Source organism: Primulina eburnea, chromosome 11 (assembly GCF_022965805.1).
Source record: "Primulina eburnea isolate SZY01 chromosome 11, ASM2296580v1, whole genome shotgun sequence".
NCBI lineage: Eukaryota > Viridiplantae > Streptophyta > Magnoliopsida > Lamiales > Gesneriaceae > Primulina > Primulina eburnea.
In genome coordinates, this window is record NC_133111.1 from 10,914,245 (window position 1) to 10,937,609 (window position 23,365).

A 23,365-nucleotide genomic window follows, 5' to 3' on the forward strand; every position below is an offset into this window, starting at 1 on the left:
TACATATCATGCAACAGTGAAAAGTACTATAAGCAAAATAACTTTTATGATCTTCAAAAACATAAACATAAACATATTCATCTCAAATCATGTCATATTGTATCATCATATACATGTTCATTTTTCCTTATTGAATTCATATTATTAGTTGTGAATTTCGTATCAGCTCTTGGTTGATCCATCTATGTATAACCGCGGTACCAAGCGGCGGGGACATCAGCAACAATTTTACCCGTCCACTGAGCCTTAGCCTTACATGTTTGTGTTTGTATTAGTCACAACCAAATCATCTCTATCAAAAACATGTCATTGTATTCATCAATTGTAAAATTCATGTGTATACATACATTTCCTTGAAATCAAGAATGCCAAGTGTTTCTAGAATTAACATAAAAATCCATATTCATAATTCACATTAACATTTAAATATGCATTTTCAGTTATCAGGACACTGCCAGTATTGCTAACTCGATCTATCCAAACTTATCAAACTGCTTAAAAATACTTCTAATCATTCCTTAGACGTATCTCGAACCCTTACATTAAACTCTATATTTCGTTTCAGGGCTTAGACTGGAGTCCCGTTTAACCCGAACTAACACGAGACTTGATCAAATTTTAACCATAGTTCAAAGACTCCTAACCAAATTTCGTATTACTCAACTTAAACCATTTACCACAAACATGTCTGTATAACTTACTGGAACTCCCAAAACGAACAATAACCACAAAAATCTCAAAAATATGTGTACTGTACTAGCGCCTAGGCGCTGGCAGTGTAACGCTGCGACACTGGGTAAGCGCCTAGGCTCCATGTACCAGCACTGTGGCACTACAATCACCAGCGTTGCGGCGCCAACCCTGCGGGAAAATCCCAAAATCAACTTTCGAAGCAAAACTCTATACCATGCCCAACCAGCCCAGACCATGCTCGAACCAACCTCTCCTAAACCACAACCAAACCTTCTTGCACTGCCCTATCCATGGCCTTAAGCCCCATGCGCTCGAATACACGTGAACCAATCGTACGCCCCAAAACCGAGCCACAAACAAGAAATTTCGATCGGTCTCATACCAACCCAATGCACCTATGAACCTAGCACTTAACATCATCAACCATAAATGATTTGAGTCCTCTAACCCTCGATCATGGCAGCCCCTTGCAAGACATATAAAAAACGATATATACATGGAAGCAAAAATCATATACATGAAGAAAATCGTGTAAATACCGAGCCGAATCATTCGATCCGACATGTATCATGCATAATCACTCCAAAACATGTAATTTGGTGTGAAAGATGAGAAAGTAAATGAATCGGGCGTGCCTTTGCGTATATATGCTCGAAAAACAACTCAACAACGTGAGGGATGGACACCGGAGGGAGGGGATGACTTTTTCCTATGAAAATCCTTGAGAAAACCGAGCTCAAACCCTGATGTTGAATGTGTGTGAGATGTCTACCGAGAGGAGGAGAGGAGAAGGCTAGGGTTTGCGTGAAAGTGAGGGAAGAATAAAAAGAATAGTGAGCCTAAAAGAATAGTGAGCCTAGGTTTTGGAATATTTAAGTGCAATCATTTTGGCCCAAAATTCTACTAAAGCGGGCCCATTAGGCCCAATAACATGCACGTAAAATATTTTGTTTAAGTACCTTTTCAAAAATATTACCCGAGCCCTCAAAAAGTCATTCATTTCGCTAAAAGTCACCTACTGGTTCAATATGGTTCAACGGGTACAAATATCTTTAAAATGGTCATTTTCAAAAATTACAAAATAAATGCACCATATATGAAATAATTAAAGAAAATTATTTAATAAAATATTTTTCATCAACTGTCCCCAGTCTCCGTTCCTCGTTCGAGCGAATATACTGCTAAAAAGCCCTATTTTATGCAATTCAAGTATCATGAAATCATAACTTGAACATGCATCTAATGCAACTAAAATAAATTAATTAAAATACATAAGAAATTTGATAAATTGCATGCATGTGATTCACGTGTACCTTCAAATGTTTTTGGGATTTCAGAGCCTTTATCTCATGGACCTGTCAATTATAGAGAAGACATTTTAATCTCATCCACAGTTTCTCTTCCATAAACACGTATGATTTCTTCTCCGCTCAACTGATCTCTCACTCGTTCGTACAGTTTCTCTTTGGTAATCACGTATGATTTTTTCTCTGCATTGTGTTTTGTTTTATTCGTTCTATTTTTTTGGGTTTTGGTATCATCTACTCGTAAAGACTATTCTCTTTAGTCGATTAGCGTTCAATTGGATGGAAAAAATTATTCGTATTGGGGTTATGTTATGAAGAATTTCTTGCGGGGGAAATCGATGTGGGGCTATGTCACAGGTGTACGAGAATAGCCTACAAACCAGACGAAGCTTGATTATGCTGCCTCGTTGGATTTTTGGGAGGCAGATAATTCGATTATTATTACGTGGATTGATTAATAATTCTGTTGCGCACTGAATATGTGCTCAATTGGCAAAATCCAAGACTTGTAAGGAGGTTTGGGATCATCTGGCACTCTTGTATATGCAGTCTAATTTTGCCAAACAATATCAATTGGAGACAGATATTTGTGCCCTTCAGCAAAAAGATATGAGCATCTAAGATTTTTATTCTGCCATGTCGACACTCTGGGATCAATTGGCATTAATAATGCAGAATTGCAAGCATTCTCACCTTATATTGCTCGGAGAGATGAACAATGTTCGGTATAGTTTATGATGGCACTTCAGAATGATTTTGAGGGTCTGCTTGGGATGATTCTTCATCGCAACCTCTTCCTTCTGTTGACTCGGTTGTAAGCGAATTGTTAGCTGAAGAGATTCGTCTTAAGTCTCACGTTGACAAGGGGACAATCCCAATTACCCCATCTGTCTTTGCAGCTCCTCAACAACCTCAAGCTAATCACCAAAACAAGTCAGATACGAAGGTTTCTGAAGATGAGTGTGCTTTTTGTAAAGAGAATGGGCGCTGGAAAGCTCAATGCCCACTATTGTTGATTAAAAGAAATTCGTAGCTGCAACAACGACGACGACAACAACATAACACTCCATGAAAACCACGGCAGCAGCATCAACCATCTCAGAACACTCCATGGAAACCTGATAATCCATCAAACAAGTGGACATATCAACCACCTCAATCTAACAATGCAGTGGCTGCACCGTATTTTTTTGAGCAGTTTCAACAATTACTCGCTTCACAGCCTCGTGCTATGTCAGCTTCTTCACATATAGGTTTGTCATCCTCTGGCACTTCAGGTATATCTTCTTCCATCTGAGTCTTGGATTCTGGAGCATCTCATCATATGTCTCCTGATTTTTCCTCTTTTGTTTCTTTGTCTCGCAATTCTTCTATTGAAATTGTGACTGCTTATGGTGCACAGATGCCATTAGTAGGCATTAGTTCTCTGGTTACGTGTTGTTGTTCTCTTCCTGATGTATACTACATTCTCAATCTTACACTTAATTTTATTTCGGTCAGTCAATTATGTGAGTCCAGATACTTAGTCTATTTCTCTTCTTCAAATTGTTATGTGCAGGAGTTGCGATCCTAGAGGCTGATTGGGACATGCCAAAGATAGGGGGACTTTATATTTTGGATCATCTCAGAGCACCGGATGTTGCAGCATCTAGTTTGGATCTCTCTTCTTTTCGCATGAGACAGCTGTCTTCTTATTTTATTTATGGCATAATCATCTAGGCCACGTTTCCGCGTCTCGTTTGCAATTTTTAGCGTCTACAGGAACACTAGGAACTTTGAAAAGCCATTATATTTCTGATTGTAGTAGTTGTAAATTGGCAAAATTTTCGATTTTATCTTTTTATAAAAGTTTTTCTTTTTCTCCTACTCATTTTGATCTTGTTCATTCAGATGTGTGGGAAACATTTCCTGTGCTCACGAAAGGAGGGTCGAGATATTATGTTTCTTTTATTGGTGATTGCACTCGTTATTTTTGGATTTATCTGATAAGACATAGGTCTTATTATCTTGATATTTTCAATGATTTTAAAGCTCTTGTGAAAAATCAACATGCATCTGTCATCAAGTACTTTTGTTGTGATTTGGGGGGTGAATACACTTCTAATGATTTCTCTCGTTTGCTTGCTTCTGATGGTACAATACGTCAAACCTAGTGTAGAGAAACACTTGATAAAAATGATGTTGCAGAAAGAAAACAAGACATATTGTTGAAACATCTCGATCTTTCTTACTGTCTTTCCATGTTCCTAGTGAATTTTGGGGTGAAGCAATTCTTACTATTGTTCACGTGATAAATAGAATTCCAACTTCACACAATTCAGGTTGTCACCCTTTGAAAAAATGTATGGTTATGCTTCTGACTATTCTTCATTATGTGTTTTGTTTACCGACCACAGATCGAGCGCAATAAGTTGTCTCCACTTTCTGCTCTGTATGTTTTCCTGGGTTACGGTATTGGTCAAAAAAGATATCATTGTTTTGATCCAATTAGTCAAAAACTGTATGTCTCTCGTCATGTTGTGTTCCTTGAACATGTTCCATTCTTTTCTATACATGTTAGTTCGCATAATATGACACATGTAGATCTTATTCGTATTGACCCTTTCTCCTCCGACACCGGCGAGACCTTGCCCACGACTACACCCGAGACATCTGCTCCTCCAAATCCACCTACGACAACCCAATCATCTCCTGGCATTTAAGCTAATCTTCCACTCCGTCAGTCCACTCGCGTTCATAAGTCTATGCAACTACCTTATTTTGCTTACTCGTGTTATTCTAGCTCTTTCGCTTTATTTGTTGCCTCTGTTCATCGTCTCCCTGAGCCTTTACCCTATATAAAAGCTGTAGATAATCCACTTTATCATAAGGCTATATCTAAGGAACTGACTGCTCATCATCAGACTCGTACATGGGATTTGGTTCAGTTGCCACCAGGAAAGCACACCATTGGCTCTCGTTGGGTCTACAAGATCAAAATCAAATCTGATGGATCTGTTGAACGATACAAATCCCTTCTTGTTGTTAAAGACTACTCTCAGAAGCATGACATGCATTATGAGGAAACATTTGACCCCGTTTCTAAAATGGCGGCATTTCGTACTCTAATTGATATTGCTTCCGTTCGTTGATGGAAAATCTTTCAGATGGATGTCAATAATGCCTTCATGAATGGTGATCTTCACGAAGAAGTTTTTATGGCTCGTCGTCCTGGCATTGCTCACCAACCTGGTGAAGTTAGCAGACTTCTCAAGGCTCTTTATGGACTGAAACTGTAGAGGCCCGTATTTCGTATTTGTAAATTTTGCGGATTTATTTAAAATTTTCTCTTTAAATAAATAACATCCATCATACATAAAATAAACCGATAAATGGATTTAACTTTAAAATAACAGCGAAATTAAATATTGTGTTTCAAAACAATAAATCAAAAATCGTTCGACATATTAAAACTGAGTTTGAACGTAAAATAGTGAATAAACTGAAACATGAGGTCCTCGAGTTCCTATTACTGCTGACCCAAGCTAGCTCACTGGTCCCCGCCCTCAGTCTCGACCTCATCAGTACCTACAACAATCAATTCTAGTGAGTCTAAAGACTCATCATTCATATATCGTGAATAACAAGTAAATATATAATAAAATTTCGTGTAACGTAAAAATATCGTTCGTAAGGCGTAAGGAGAAAATCATGTCATGGGTACATATAATTACGTGCATATCTGGAAATCGTACGTAAAAGATTTGCTCGATAGAGCCCTGTCATAAAATATCATATCGTAATTTTTCTAGTAGAGATAATGTTTCTACGCAAGTGGCCCATAACATAACATGTACGTCTGATCAGGCTAAACCACAGTATACTGGTTGGTAGAGATCATCACAGCCCTTGGACTGTATATCTGTACCCATACATAATCGTAAATCAGTCGTAAGTCACCGGGTGAAGCAATCCCATAAGCGTAAGGTGGCCACAAAACATATCGCATATATCTCAAAAATAAACATTTTATATTTTATGCACGTAATATAATTATAACCATGTTTTTACCGAATGAGTTGGATCATTCTCAGGCTTGTTGCGACCTAATTCTAACATGAGGAACATGCAAATAAACTCAACTTGGCCAACCCTTCATAACCGAACCAAAAATGAGACAATTACGCCGACAAACTTAGTATCCAACCATGGCTTCGTACCAACCCGAACCAACATTGAACCATCGTTTAGCCATGATTAAAATACACTTAAAATGATGGAAAATACATTCCTAGGGCTGTAATACACGAAAAATGTGAATGGAGGCCAAAATCATGAAACGCTCTTTCGAGAGTCACTTTGGCACATTGCACCGTAAATTCTCGTACGACTTCTAAACTTAACCAAATCACAAACAGCCAAAACCCTTACCTTCCTAACTCATTGAGGTGTTGTCCAGTCCAAGGCCATAGGCTAAACGCCAACCAAGAACTCAGAACATCCTCCTGAACCGCAACAAGGCTACTGTCAAATTTCAGTGGCAGCAGCTGTGCTTGTGTTGCTACGTTTACAAGGCTAATGGCCATTGGGGCTTGAACGACCAACCAGAGCCTCTTCCCAACATCCTAAGGTGTGGCGTGAACCATGGTGAAGGGCCCTAGACCAATAACAATCCAAGCAAACACCTAAGACAACACAAAACTCCCACCCGAAAACCATGCTACGCGCGTGAGGTGTGTTGTTTTATTCTGCAGTCATTTTCATTCCAGTGGCAATATGATCGACCATGGCATGATCTAGACATCATGAGGTATTGTGTGAACCATGGCTAAGGGATAAAATCCAACCAAGATCCACCCAAACTTCAAAATCTGAAACCACTCACACAAAAATCAGAAATGAAAATCGAAGGGGCACTTGTGTTGTTTGTTTAAAATTTCGATGGGACCAAGAACCAAGCCTTGAAAGGCCATCTTGGTCACGTCCTAGACATGCTAAGGAACGGTTCTAACCATGGCTATAATCCCTAGAACAGCCATGGTTTGAACACTCACCTCAGACAACCCAAGCACAAAAAAATCGAGCCTGAACTTGCAACTATGGGAAAGTTGCTGTCAAGTCTTGATTCTTGAGTGCATGGCCTTGAACCAATGAACCATCACCTTCCTAACACACTCTATAACATGCCTAGATGCAGCCTTGAGCGCCTGGAACTGACCAACACCCTGAAATCACAAAGCAACCAAAACCGTGAAGCATGGAGGAAGTGGCCGAGACAAAAATTCTGTGCAGGTTTTTATTTTCGGAAAAATGTGCTGTCAAATTCGATGATTTCTTGCTTCATGAACATAATATGGTTTAAAAGTGCATATATGACTTGATTGAAGGGAAAAGAAACGTATAAAAATGCCTGAAATTTGTTTTGAAGAAAACAAAATGATACGACGAACACGGCGGAGACGGAGTTTTATTTTATTTTCTTATTTTCTCTCTTGTTTCTCTTGTTGCTACTCACGATTTCGCTACTGGTTTTTCTCTGAAATTTTCAAATGGGAGGTGAGGAAGGAAGGCTAGGTAATGAAGGGGAAGTTTGCAAAATAAGTGGGGATTTGAATGGCAAAACAAATCCTACTATCTTTGAGCTTGTGAGATAAGGAATGCTATGTGATATTTAATAGATTGAGGGAGATTTGATAGGTGATGGCCGAGATTTCCTATCACAACAAGGTAAGGATATTGCTTAAATTATTAATTATTGGTGATTAAAAATGAAAGGATTATCATACCAAGAAAGGATAAGGAAATGTGGCAAAAATGGAGAGTTGCCAAAGATAATTAAATTGCTTAAGGGAGTGGCCGAAATTTGCTATCAAAATGGGGTAAAATATTGCTTAATTCATGAATTTTAAACCCTTAAAGTTTTATACACCCATTAAGTATTTTAGTGAATTAATAATTTAATTTAGGATAGTAATTTTCTTGCATGCATGGCTAAGTCTTAAAATAAATTACTAACATGTTAAGTTACAATTTTTTAGATAGAATAGGCCTAGATTAATTTATCCCAATTGGTTACACATTTTAATTTTGGCTTTTAATTAATTATTGGACATAAAAGAACTTATACACTACATAACTCTAATTAATTAAATAAATCCTTAAACGTTATTTTACATTAAAATAAATTATTCTTTGGCTTAAATTAAATTTAGGAATATTTTCTTATTATTAAATTTTATCTCAATACTCCAACTCCAGTCCGGCCTCGCGTATTTAACCGAAAAGATAAAACTAAACTTCTGTGATTTAAAATAAATGATCATGACTTAACAAATTTTAAAATACCTTAAACACTGCATAATATAAAAGAGGTCATTTTTTTAATTTAAATAATAGTAATTATGCATGGCTTATACGTTATCTGATTTATCGGGTTCTACAGAAACAAACTCCATGTACTTGGTTTGAGAAATTTTCTATAGTGATTAATTCGCTTGGGTATTCCTGGTCATCATGATTCCGAATTATTTGTCAAGTGTACTCATGCATGTCGTATATTTATGTCTTTATATGTTGATGACATGATAATCACCGGTGATGATATTGATGGTATTGGGGCTTTGAAGTCTGAGTTAGCTCACTGCTTTGCTATGAAGGACTTAGGTTTGCTACGTTATTTTTTAGGAATTGAGGTTGTGTATTCTTCAAAAGGTTCATTTTTATCCCAGTCAAAGTACATAGCAGATCTGTTTGAGTTTGCATGTCTAACTGATAACAGGATAGTTGATATTCCTCTTGAACCAATGCTCGGTACTCTCTGTGAGATGAACCTCCTTTGCCAGATCCTACTTTATAACGTACTATTGTTGGCAACTTGGTTTATCACAATATGACTCATCCAGATATTTCTCATGTTGTTCATGTAGTAAGTCATTTTGTCACTGCCTCAACTACAGTTCATTGTGCTGCTGTTCTTCGCATTCTCAGGTATTTGGGACCACTATAAGAAAAATACAAATCAACAACACCCATACGACAACGGTTTTTATTAAAACCGTTGTCTTTTTTCTTTTAACAACGGTTTCAACAAAAATCGTTGTCGTAGCCTAAAAAACCCGCTTATGGACAACGATTTTTTGAAAACCGTTGTCTTTTATGTGTCTACAACAACGGTTTTTAAAAACCGTTGTCTATGAGCGTTTTTTTTTGGGCTACAACAACGGTTTTTAAAAACTGTTGTCGAATAGTTTTTTTTAGGCTACAACAACGGTTTTAACAACCGTTGTCTATGAACGGTTTTTTTTTAGGCTACAACAACGGTTTTAAAAAAATGTTGTCTTTCGGATTGTTTTTTTGGGCTACAACAACGTTTTTTTCAAAAACTGTTGTCTTTCGGATGGTTTTTTAACTACGACAACGGTTTTTTAAAACGTTGTCGTTTCTTAGTGTTTTATTTGGTTAAAAACAACGGTTTTTGAAAAAACGTTTTCGTAGTTTCTAATTTTTTTTAAAAAAAAATCGTTTAATATTTAGCGACGGTTTTACAAAGGACCGTCGCTAATTTAAAATTAGCGACAGTTTTATTACAGCCGTCGCTAATTTTAGCGACAGTTATTGACGTACCGTTGCCAAACTTAGCAACGGTTCATGACATGCCGTCGCCGATTTAATTTCGCGATGGTGCATAAACCGTCGCATTTATAAATTCTTAACTTTTTTAAATTAGCGACGATATAACCGTCACTTAGTTAATGTATGCGACGGTTATATAAAATACCGTCGCTTATAACGACACTTTAAATACCGACGCAAATAGCGACGGATTTATTACAGTAGTTGCTACATGCGACGGGTTTTCCAAAACCGTCGCTACTAGCGACGGTTTAAACTAAAACCATCGCACCATTTCTATAAATATCCGCATCCTTAGTCATTTTCTTCCCACACCGAAATCTTTTCTCTTCAACTTTCTTCAACAAATTTCGTTTCACTTTCACTTTTCGATATCTTTTTTCTTCCGCGATTTTTATTAAATTTCAATTTTAAGGGTTTAAGATTATAAATATATCAATTTAATAAGATTGTTAGGTGTATAAAATTATAACCGTAATTTTTTTTTATTTTACGAAAAAATATAGCGATGGAAAGCATAAGAAAAACCGTCGCGAAGTAGCGACGGTTAAAATGATTAAAACCGGCGCTAATATGCGACGGTTAGCAAAAAAGTCGCTATTAGCGACGGGTTTGTTTAGAAAAACCGTCGCAAAAGTTTTTTTTACAACGATTTTTCAATCCTACGACAACGGTTTTTCACAGTCATCTTTAGACGTCTACGACAACGGTTTTTTACCGTTGTCTTTGAGCGCACCCTTTAACCACAGGGCCTTTAACAACGGTTTTACAAGACCTACGACAACAGTTTTTCACTGTCGTCTTTGATGTCTACGACAACGGTTTTTCACCGTTGTCTTTAAGCGTACCATTTCACCACAGGGGCTTTAATAACAGTTTTTTTGACATAACCGTTGTCTTTCGCCTTTTTTCTTGTAGTGGACACTCAGTTTTAAAGTCTTTTGTTTCCTTTTACTTCCTCCTTAGAGCTGCGTGCATACTCTGATGCTGATTGGGATGGCGATCCCACGGATCGTAAGTTGACCACTGGCTTCTGTATTTTTCTTGGAGATTCTCTTATCTCTTGGAAGTTGGTTGCTTGCGGATTTCGGTATCATTATTCGTCATCCTACTCTGTTATATTGTGATAATCATAGTACTAATCAGATTGTGTGCAATTCAGTTTTTCATGAGAGGACAAAGCACATTGAGATCGATTGTCATGTCACTCGTTATGTGGCGCCCCTAACCTCGCCACTTAATCATACAACATGTTACGTCATATACATAAAAATTTCTTTTCAACGACGTAATAATATAATGCATATACGACAAAATAGTGCAATCACCACACTATATACGTCAGTGTAGCAGAAACAGTATAATAAATATACACATACAAATCAAATAAGACAATAAGTTATACTGTCTCTATCTACTATTATCTACATGACTGTTTGACTAGACACACCTAGTCCTTCACCACTATCATGTCTCACTGCATAGTCCAGTAGCATGTCCAACAGAAACATCCCCCAGAGGTGAGCATACACAACAATCATCATCGCAATACATAACAATTATATTAAAAACAACATAAGATATAACTGAAATGATAACAGAAATACCCCATTTGCCGTTCTGGACAATCAACCATCAACAAGCTCAACAACATCACACTGCAACAATAACATCGACGATCTATCGCACCCCAACTCCGGCGACAGCAATATCGTCGAACGAACAACAATATCAACGATACGTCGCTCCCCAACTCCGGCGACATGTACCTGATAATCGAGTATATATATAAAATCTGGTTATTTCTTTGATCTCGAGGCTTGTGATGTATCTAAATAATTCACAAGAATTATCAGACCACTGTCACTGTATCAACACAATCATAACAACCTCAATATTTAACATCAAATAGCCCAACAACAATTAATTCAACAAAATTTAAAACTCGATTATAAATTCTTATCGTTCAAAAATTTAATATTCTGGTGTATTTAATTCACAATACTATCATCAAATTCACCCTAATTTATTAACTTCAAATAATAGACTATTTACAACATCCGTCAAATTACGAAAACTTTATATCAATGTGTAGCCTATACTTCGTAGACTCCGAATATATAATCAGAATTAATAACAACTGAATAACAACTCACCAATTTCAATTTGAAAGGAATTAAAATTCCTTGATATAATTTCCTTTTTTAATATCTCTAATGTTTTGCCTTTCTAGACTTGAGAATAATCTCTACTTTATGATGTGATCTCGTGTAGATTTGGTATTCGATATGAGAGTCATAATATCTTTAATATATGGAATCTTATATCTTTAAGATATGAGATCTTTATTCTTTAAGGAGTTTTTTTCTAATAAAACTCTGTGTGTGCTTTAATAGGAGACGGGGGTGAAAAAGGATAGTGTGAGAGACGGAGGAGTTCGAAGAGTTTTTCAAGATCGAAGCCATCTCGTGCTATTGTTAACGTGTTGCTGGGAAGTGTTGACACCATATGAAGACAACACCCAATCACTGTGTTGATTAGTGTGTTGAATGTTTGAAGACCATTTATTTCTCAGTTGATGCATGCTATTTATTTTGGTTATACGGTTTGTTAGATGTTTAGGATGCAATTTGTTACTCGCCTTTATAAGGGAGTTGTTTGATTCTTTCACTAGTATTGGTTTTTGTAAACTTACAAGTTTTTCTAGTTAATTATTTTGCCCTGAGGCACTGCACAAGTATTTGATACTTGTGCAAAATTTATATCTCGTCTCTCTTATTATTATTATAATTCAAGTTGTGTGTTAACTTCTTAAACTGAAACTTCCGCTGCATGTTGTCGTGAGTGTTACAGCATCTACGTACAACACCTACTTTCTGATACACACAACAATCACCCTCATCACACTCACACTGTGGGAACAGAACTTTCAATTGGTATCAGAGCCTCCACTTGATGCTACTAAGTGAGATCTTGTTTTGTTTTGTTTTCACAGGAATAAAAAATGGAAGCATCAACAAACACTGTTTTTAGACCTCCCGTGTTGGATGGTTCAAACTATGCTTTGTGGAAAGTAAAGATAAGGGTCTTTATAAAATCTATTGAAGAAAGATCTTGGCTGCGTGTACTTGATGGTTGGAGCCCACCAAAGATCGAGGATGCTGATGGAGGCTCTCGGCTCAAACCCGAAAGTACATGGACAATTGATGAAGTGCAAACTTCAAATTTTAATTTCAAGGCTCTCAATGCTATATTTTCATCAGTTGACACAAGGATGTTTAACCTAATCACCAATTGTGTCTGTGCTAAAGAAGCGTGGGATATACTTCAGAAACATTGTGAAAGATCTGAGAGCGTGCGTAAAACTAGGCTAAGGATGGTGACATCAAAATTTGAAAGCTTGAGGATGGAGGACAAGGAGTCTATTCTTGAGTACGATAGCCGGTTGAGACAACTTTCTAATGAAGCTCACAGTCTTGGAGACCCCATGCCCAATGAAAGATTGGTGAACAAAGTCTTAAGATCTCTCCCTGAGAGATTTAATGTCAAAGTGTGTGCAATTGAAGAATCTAAACACACTTCAAAAATCAATGTGGATGAATTAATGAGTTCTCTCAGAACCTTTCAGATGAACCTCGATTACAAAGGAAGGATAAAGGGAAAATGTTGCGCTTTTTCCAACCGCAAGTATACGTTGTCAAGTTTTAGTACTGGTTAGAGTACATATATCGATCCCACGAGGAGTGTGCGTAAAATTGTATATCAATTCTTGTAATTAAAATAGTCTCAACTTTATTTAGAGAGATTGAATAAACGGTTGGTTTGGTTGAATGAATTAACTGAAAACAATGAATTAATTAAGTCACCGAATTGAGAGATAATAATGAGAGAAAATATCTAGAGAAATGATTTCACAAAGTTTCCACGATAATTATTCACAGTTTAATTTATATTCCTGAATTCCAATCAATTAATGGCCAATAACAGTTAGATTGTTTTATTCACCCTTTCCCAAGTGACGAATAAAATGTATCTATCAACTTCGATTCAATTATTCCTAATTAGAATCTACATTTCATAGATAAATGCTAACAATGTTCTTACTAAGCCTCGCTAAAGTTATACGCCTTCCGAACGCTATAAACATTTAACGATGTGTCTCTAATGATCTATAATCCTAGTCCCTCTCCTGAGTTATAAGATTAATCAAACAACAAACAATTTATGGCCAGTAAATTGCAGTGCAATAAACACCGAGAACACAATTAAACGAAAGCGGAATTCAATCAAATAAACAACGATGTCAAATCATCGTATCCACAGAGTTACGTCATTCTCTAGAATGGAAGTTTAGTTCATCACGAAATCCAAGAGAAACCAATACATATTTGTAGTTCTAGGCATCGACACGCAATAAAATAAAGAGACAAAGGAAAAGATAACAAATCCAAAGCGTCGTCTCTGTCCCCAGATCCGTCGTTCTTCGTAGTTGTAATCGATCTTCGCCTCTCAGTACTTTCCTCTCGCCTTCTTTTTCTTCCCAAGATGGTGTATTTTCGTGTGTTTTCTCCTCACGGCGGCTCTTTTTTTGCCATGACCTAATTCGCGGCCTTTTATACTTTTCTGAACTCGCGGCGTGCTATGGCGCGACAACTGGCGCTGGGGCGCGTTGTGTTCTGCCGAGTAAGATGTGAGTGCGCGCACGGAGGTGCGAGGTTACGCGCTAGGGCGCGCGACTCTCTGGCTTTGGCTTTGCAACTGCGCGCGCGGTGGCGCGAGATTACGCGCTAGGGCGCGTAACATTCTGCCTTGAGAAATGTTGCTGTGCGCGCGAATGCGCAAGAAGTCGCGCTAGGGCGCGTCGCTCTCGGGGTGATGCCTTGCATGTCAGTGCGCGCAATGGCGCGAGATGTCGTGCTGGGGCGCGCGAGCTACTGTCCTAAGGTTATGGCAATGACTTTGTTTTCTTGATTCACTTGGCTTCGTGTCCGCTGTTTTCACCATTCCTGAAATGACAACAAAAACAAACCAAAAACGCATAATTCTGTTCGAAACAAGCATAATTCAAAATGGATTCTAATATAAATTAAGTGCAAAACTTGCACTGATCAAACCCCCCAAACTTGAACTTTTGCTAGTCCCGAGCAAAATAGAATAAAAACCGGAAGTCAAATAACAAATAATGAAACTCTTAGCAGTCATGGATTCGCAAAAAGTGATATTGGCCTCAGACTTATCTATTTTATTGTAATTCACGATTTCCCGAGAGTCACGTGTGTGTGTGATATGTCAATGCTCGTTTACCCCATCGACTGCTCAAATAGAAGCGTAATGCCCATTCGCCTTACAGAATTAAGAATTCCTCAGTTCAGTTCAACTTACACTTCATCAAAATATAAATTTGCATTCACAGATCACATAGGACTTTATCGGTGATTATTTGGATTGAAAGACGGTCAATCAACAGTATGCCAAAAATGAAATCACAAAATGAGATGCCTGCAAGCAAGTGATTAAAGTCTATATTCGTTGACAATGTATTTCAGGTATCCATAGGCTTGACTTGAACAACTTTTCTCCACTAGTATATTGGATAAATGTGACAAGGTTAATAGGTCTTGTAGGCTTGTAACGTTAGGCTACGGCTACAATAAAGGTATGGAAATCAAAATTTGAGAGAAATATTTGAACTTCATCAACTTCACTCATTTTCATTCTATTTTCATTCACCACCCAATTACTGTTTTCTTTTCATTCATATCCTTCATTTCCCATATTTTCTTCTTCACCACGTTTGATTCACACATTTTTTTTTTGAACTCCTTTCAGCACATTTAACTTTTTCTTTTCTTTTCAAGGAGTATTTGAATCATTCCAACACCCATGAACTTATTTCTCTCAAAATTGGGTAAGACAGTAACTGTATAAGCTTCATTAGGTAGTTGTTGTGGGATGTAGAATAGATACAAGTGGGGGCTAATTGTGTGTCATTGACACACACCACTTGATTTTTAGTCGGCTCAAAATGGGACACTAGGGATATATCATGTTCATTTGGTAGGCTCGAAGGCTCAAAACGGCTCCAAAGATCGCCTAAATCATTCTTATGTCACATATTATCCGTATTTCGCCTCGAAAAGTGTTCAAACAAGTTCTAGACTTCCGTCAATCCATTAGTCAACTCATACAAACCAATCACATGCAATTTTCAATAAAAATGATATATGAAATAGGTGCACGAAAAAAAGTAAGCATCTCAATTAACTTTGAAGCTCAACGGGCTACAATTGACAGTAAACAAAAAACACAAGCCCAAGGATGTTGTGAAAGACTGCCTAGATCATTTCTAAGTCTGCAGAAGTGTCAATCAATGTCATGCAAGTTTTACCAAGAATCGGATCCCCTCATCTATTTAGCATCATAGGCATGCAACTTGTCTCTAAGCAATGATAGTATCAACAACACGACCGTGCAAAATAATTGTGACTCCGAGGTTATCATAAACATATATATATCTCATAGTCGCAATTCAGTTTTCATCATTGGTCACACATTTTGCTTATCCATGACGCTACCTAACAAGTTCTAACATGCAATAAAAAAAAGTAAATAAAAACTACTGAGCAATAGAAATAAAAAAAATTGCAGGAAAAATTCTATCAGGAAATTTTACCCCCCCAAACTTAAAGTATGCATTGTCCTCAATGTATAGAAATAAAGAACATGACAACACATACCTCGCTCCCGAGTGTCAGAACTTGAGGCTCGAATCATCATTCCCCGTCCATGGGCTGCGGCGGTGATAGATCTGGTGGTGGGTAAAATTAACAACTAAGGACGTAAGATAAAATAAAATAATAAAAACAAAATGAATGCTAAAGAAATTAAATTGTGGGTTGCCTCCCACACAGCGCTTGGTTTAACGTCATCAGCCCGACTATACCCATCTTGTTCATGGTGGATCGTATGATATCTTGGAAGCCTTGAGTTCTATGTTTTGACCATCAACCTCCATGGTCAGTTTTCCTTGTCTCAAATCAATGACGGCTCCAGCAGTAGCCAAGAATGGTCGTCCTAAAATGGTACGAACATTCTGACTGTCCCTCATGTCAAGTACAAAAAATCGACTGGAAGCTTCAATTTATCAATTTTGAGCTCAACATCTTCTACAATTCCCAACGGTGTCCTGATCGATTTGTCTGCCATTTGTAAACTTAATCTCGTGGGCTTCATGTTGCTCAATCCAAGTTTATCGTAGAGAGAACTCGGCATTATATTCACACTTGCTCCTGAATCACATATAGCTTTTTCCACTAACTAACCCCCTATTTCACATGGTACGACGAATTCCCCGGGATCTTGCAGCTTCTGGGGAAGACCTCCTTGCCTCCCCTTACCATCTTCTTCAGTAAAAGCCACCTCTTCCTGCTCTGCAAACTGAATGTTAGAGTGTAGGTTCTTGAGATCTTCAAGACCTTTTTTCTTTTGAAACTCAGCCTTCAATTGTAAAAATCTTTGGGGGTAGGGAAGTAAAGAAATATCAACGCATTGATCAAAATCATAACTCTTACCTTTCTTACCTCGGTTCCTTTTGCTTGGAGTCGGCTGATCAACTTTCTCTTCTTTGCTTACCACTCCAATCTCCTCATGCTGCATAAAAATAGCATTCACCTCTCTCATATTTGGGTCTGCATTCTTTTGCACTGCACCTGATGGTTGTGATGTGAGTTGCTTCGTTATTTGCCCAACTTGCGACTCCAGAATTTTCAAAGTAGCACCAATACTTGCCATGTGGGTTTCTAGGCTGTCAAGCCTAGACTCAGTCCTAGACATTCTCTTTCCAGATTCAGCAACAAACGTTCCAACTAAATCCTCAAATGATGGCTTCCCTTCCCCATTTGATGTGTTGAACCCCGGTGAAGGATTCAACACATTCTTATTGTTTGCATAAGAAAAATTTTCATGGTTTCTCAAACCAGGGTGATAAGTGTTAGGGGGAGGGTTACCTCGATATCCTCCGTAGCTTCCAAAGTTCTTATTGTTGATGTATTGCACTTCTTCAGGAATATGCGACTCTTCAACGGCAACTGAAGGTCCCTCAAAATTTGATGTACTCACTTTGTTCATAGTTGCTATCTGTGTAGTCAATGCTGATACTTGCGCAGTCAGTGATGTGATAGGATCCACAGCATAAACTCCAGCAGTCCTTTGTACTCCTGACCTTTCAGACGGCCATTGGTAGCTATTAATAGTCATCTGCTCAAACAAGTCATAGGCTTGAGCAGGAGATTTGGCAAAGATCGTGCCACCTGCCGCTGCATCCATAGTTGTACTCGTCTGACCATTCAATCCATTATAGAAAAGCTCGATTTGTACCCAGTCTTCAAATCCATGATTTGGGCACCTCCTCAACAACTCCTTATACCTTTCCCAAGCTTCATACAACTGCTCGAAGTCTGTCTGTCTAAAAGTGCTGATCTCAATCTTTAATTGTGCAGACTTCGCAGGTGGAAAATATTTAGAAAAGAACTTCGTCGCCAGCTCTTGCCATGTCGTGATGCTCCCTAATGGCAGTGATTGGAGCCATCCTCTTGCTTGATCCCTGAGAGAAAAAGGAAACAAGCGCAGTCGAATAATATCATCAGAAACACCATTTATTTTTACCGTGTCCGTAATCTCCAAGAATGTTCTGAGATGTAGATGAGGATCTGCAGTAGTGGCTCCCCCAAACTGGTTCTGTTGAACCATGTTTATCAATGCGGGCTTAAGCTCGAAATTGTTGGCATTGATGGTTCCTCGAGCAATGCCAGAATAGTGCGTGTTGATCACTGGTCGAAAGTGATCTCTGATTGGTATAGCCTCAGGCGGCATCTGTCTGTCGTTTTCTCTGTTATCAGCCATCGCTTTGATTTCTTCCCTTCTCGCTTTTCTCAATCTTCTCACAGTTCGTTCGATCTCCGGATCAAAAATAAGCAAATCAGGGCTGTGCGATCTTAGCATGCACTGTCAAACAGAGAAAGTGAATAAGTCAAAAATGAAATAAAATAAAAGCTCTAAATTAAAATTTAGACTAATTGGTAACAATATTGATATAAATGCAAATTTGACACTCCCCGGCAACGGCGCCAAAAACTTGTTGCGCTTTTTCCAACCGCAAGTATACGGTGTCAAGTTTTAGTACTGGTTAGAGTACAGATATCGATCCCACGAGGAGTGTGCGTAAAATTGTATATCAATTCTTGTAATTAAAATAGTCTCAACTTTATTTAGAAAGATTGAATAAACGGTTGGTTTGGTTGAATGAATTAACTGAAAACAATGAATTAATTAAGTCACCGAATTGAGAGAGAATAATGAGAGAAAATATCTAGAGAAATGATTTCACAAAGTTTCCACGATAATTATTCACAGTTTAATTTATATTCCTGAATTCCAATCAATTAATGGCCAAGAACACTTAGATTGTTTTATTCACCCTTTCCCAAGTGATGAATAAAGTGTATCTATCAACTTCGATTCAATTATTCCTAATTAGAATCTACATTTCATAGATAAATGCTAACAATGTTCTTACTAAGCCTCGCTAAAGTTATACGCCTTCCGAACGCTATAAACATTTAACGATGTGTCTCTAATGATCTATAATCCTAGTCCCTCTCCCGAGTTATAAGATTAATCAAACAACAAACAATTTATGGCCAGTAAATTGCAGTGCAGTAAACACCGAGAACACAATTAAATGAAAGCGGAATTCAATCAAATAAACAACGATGTCAAATCATCGTATCCACAGAGTTACGTCATTCTCTAGAATGGAAGTTTAGTTCATCACGAAATCCAAGAGAAACCAATACATATTTGTAGTTCTAGGCATCGACACGCAATAAAATAAAGAGACAAAGGAAAAGATAACAAATCCAAAGCGTCGTCTCTGTCCCCAGATCCGTCGTTCTTCGTAGTTGTAATCGATCTTCGCCTCTCAGTACTTTCCTCTCGCCTTCTTTTTCTTCCCAAGATGGTGTATTTTCGTGTGTTTTCTCCTCACGGCGGCTCTTTTTTTGCCATGACCTAATTCGCGGCCTTTTATACTTTTCTGAACTCGCGGCGCGCGCTATGGCGCGACAACTGGCGCTGGGGCGCGTTGTGTTCTGCCGAGTAAGATGTGAGTGCGCGCACGGAGGCGCGAGGTTACGCGCTAGGGCGCGCGACTCTCTGGCTTTGGCTTTGCAACTGCGCGCGCGGTGGCGCGAGATTACGTGCTAAGGCGCGTAACATTCTGCCTTGAGAAATGTTGCTGTGCGCGCGAATGCGCAAGAAGTCGCGCTAGGGCGCGTCGCTCTCGGGGTGATGCCTTGCATGTCAGTGCGCGCAATGGCGCGAGATGTCGCGCTGGGGCGCGCGAGCTACTGTCCGAAGGTTATGGCAATGACTTTGTTTTCTTGATTCACTTGGCTTCGTGTCCGCTGTTTTCACCATTCCTGAAATGACAACAAAAACAAACCAAAAATTCATAATTCTGTTCGAAACAAGCATAATTCAAAATGGATTCTAATATAAATTAAGTGCAAAACTTGCACTTATCAGAAAACAATAGCCCTTGAAGCCTCAACCGAAGCTTATGATGAAATCCTTCAAATATCAAAAGAGGTGGAAAAGTCTGATTTAGGTGAAGAATCGATCTCTCTGTTTACTAAGAAATTCGGTGATTACTTGAAGACCATGAAAGAGGAGAAAAAAAGTGGGCAGAAATCTGTGCTACCCAACATCACCACTTCTGCAAAAGCTCAAAAGTTTACTCCTATGAAAGGACAGTTTCGACCAAAAACCGAAGTGCAAATCCAATCAAATGTCAGAAACCTAGATTCAGTGCAATGTAGAGAGTGTTCGGGATATGGACACTATGCCAATGAGTGTGCCAATCGACTTAGGAAAAACAAAGGCATGACTGTCACCCTGAGTGATGAAGAGTCTGATGATGATCAAGGATCAAGTGAATCTGAAAATCACACATCGTTATCTTCTGTGATCAAGGAGAAACGCTCAATGCAAATCAATCCTTTGGGTGTTGCCACAGGTGTTGCAATACCTGGCCGCAACACCTCTTCGAATTCAGTATGTCTTAATTCTACAACCCTTGCGGAGACAAGTCAGTCTGAAACTCAAGAGGTAGATGATGATGAAGTCACTCTAGAAAGTGTGCAGACGATGTACGAAGAACTATATGAAGACTGGATCAAAAGAACTAAAGGAAATGTAATTCTCTCCAAAGAGAATGCTGAGCTAAAGTCACAAATATCACGACTTGAAGTAATCTTAAGCAAGAAAGATCTGTAATTATGCAAAGTCAAAGAGGAACTTGGAGAAGCAACTCAGATTCTTGCCAAGATGAATTCAAGTTCATCCAAACTTGATTCACTTTTGATGATTGGACAGAATGACAAAGCTGGACTTGGTTATCCAAATAGTCTGTTCGAAATTGGAGAATCTTCCAATACTGAGAGAAAACCAACTGTTTTTGTCAAAGGAAGTGTTGAAACCTCGAAAGCTACACACACTGAAAAAGGTGCTCCATCTAAAAGGCAAATATCTACCAAGAAGTCCAAATCTAGAAAACGCCACTTTATCTGCCACTATTGTTTTAGACCTAGTCATATCAAATCCTACTGCTTTAAACTGAGAGATGATTACAAGAGATGGGAATCAGAACAGGTGTTGCCATAGGTGTTGTATAACACCCGGCGCAACACTGTCAACAGAAAACCGACGGTAAAAAGGGTTTGGGTACCAAAGGCTAAGATTCAATGTTCCGTTATTTATACTTCATTAAAGACTAACATTGCAGGAATATGGTACTTTGACAGTGGCTGTTCACGCCACATGACAGGTTCTAAAGACCATTTGATTGACTATGTTGAACTGAGGAGTGGTCATGTGACGTATGGTGGTGGTGCTAAAGGAAAAATTGCTGGCAAAGGAACCTTGAATGTTGATGGACTTCCTAATCTACACAATGTGCTTTATGTCGAAGGGCTTAACTCAAACTTAATAAGCATAAGTCAACTTTGTGATGACGGTTTGCATGTTAAGTTTGATAAAGACAATTGTGAAGTGTTTGATAATGTTAATACTAGTATTTTGACAGGTACAAGTTCTGCTGATAATTGCTATCAACTTGGAGAGGACTTAGTATGCAATCATTCAAAGGTGAGTGAATTAAACTTGTGGTATCAAAAATTGGGACATGCAAACTTCAAGACATTAAAGAATCTTGGTAAGTACGATGCTATGAGAGGTATGCCTAATTTATCCTCTGGAATTCCGTATGTTTGTGGTGCATGTCAAAAAGGTAAGCAAACACGTGTTACCCATCAAGTGTTGCAACACTTTGGGACAACACGGTGTCTTGAACTCTTGCACATGGATCTTATGGGTCCAATGGAAGTGGAAAGCCTTGGAGGTAAGAAGTATTCATGTGTTTGTGTGGATGATTTCTCTCGCTTTACTTGGGTAAGATTTCTTAGAGAAAAATCCGATACATTTGATGTTTTCAAGAAATTACATGCTAAGATTACTAATCTACATAATCTGAGGGTTGGTAAGATAAGGACCGACCATGGTAAAGAATTTGAAAACTCACACTTTATATCATTTTGTGAAAAGAGAGGGATAACTCATGAATTTTCGGCCCCTAAGACTCCTCAACAAAATGGAATAGCCGAAAGGAAGAATAGGATACTGCAAGAAATGGCTAGGGTCATGTTAAGTTCAAAGAATATTTCAAAGAGATTTTGGGCCGAGGCCTTAAACACAGCATGTCATATTTCAAATCGTGTGTACTTAAGGAGTGGTTCTACTATGACATCCTATGAAATCATCATGGGAAAGAGGCCGAACCTTAAGTATTTTCATGTTTTTGGGTGTGTATGTTATGTTTTGAATGACCGAGACCATCTTGCAAAGTTTGACTCTAAAAGTGACAAATGTTTCTTCCTTGGTTATTCATCTAATAGTCGTGCATATCGCGTGTATAATCTTCTGAGAACAAGAACGACTATGGAATCTATTAACGTTGTTTTTGATGATCTTGCAGATCTAACGGGAAAAACAAACGAGGATGATATTGATGGGCTGCTGAACGAAAGTGAGACACTGCCTAACACAGATGTTGCACCCGGTGTTGTAACACCGGAGACAACACCTGCACTGGCAGAATCAAATGATGAACTAGGAAAGTATACTGAGAATGATGACGATGTAACCAATGAAGAGATTTATATTCCCAATAAGATTCAGAAAAATCATCCATCATCTCAGATCATTGGAGAAACTTTTGGAGGAATGCAAACTAGAAGAAAGGAGAAGGTAGACTATCGGAAAATGATGGGACTAGTATGCATGACTTCCGTATACTCTCAAGTAAGTCACTCTTGTTTTGTTTCACTCATTGAACCCAAAAATATAAATGAAGCCTTAAAAGATGAATTTTGGGTTGATGCAATACATGAGGAACTTGAACAATTTGTTAGGAATGATGTGTGGGATTTGGTTCCCAGACCTGATAATGTGAATATTATTGGAACCAAAAGGATTTTTAAAAACAAAACTGATGAGTCTGGAATTATTGTGAGAAACAAAGCTAGGCTAGTTGCTCAAGGGTATACTCAAATTGAAGGAATTGATTTTGACGAGACATTTGCCCCTGTTGCCCGGATTAAATCGGTCAGACTTTTACTTGCTATTACATGTCACATGGA

The 23,365-nt window shown here is 38.2% G+C and overlaps 1 protein-coding gene across 1 annotated transcript; it reads left to right on the forward strand.

Annotated features, from left to right (window-relative positions):
* Positions 1 to 12,615: 12,615 nt before the first annotated feature.
* Positions 12,616 to 13,329, forward strand: LOC140805389 (uncharacterized). Its single transcript, XM_073161661.1, has one exon. It carries the CDS (start codon positions 12,616 to 12,618, stop codon positions 13,327 to 13,329), a length of 714 nt encoding a protein of 237 aa, XP_073017762.1.
* Positions 13,330 to 23,365: the final 10,036 nt, after the last annotated feature.

What these genes read in the sequence shown, in the direction of transcription:
- LOC140805389 (XM_073161661.1), top strand. Translation starts at nt 12,616, where the DNA reads ATGGAAGCATCAACAAACACTGTTTTTAGACCTCCCGTGTTGGATGGT.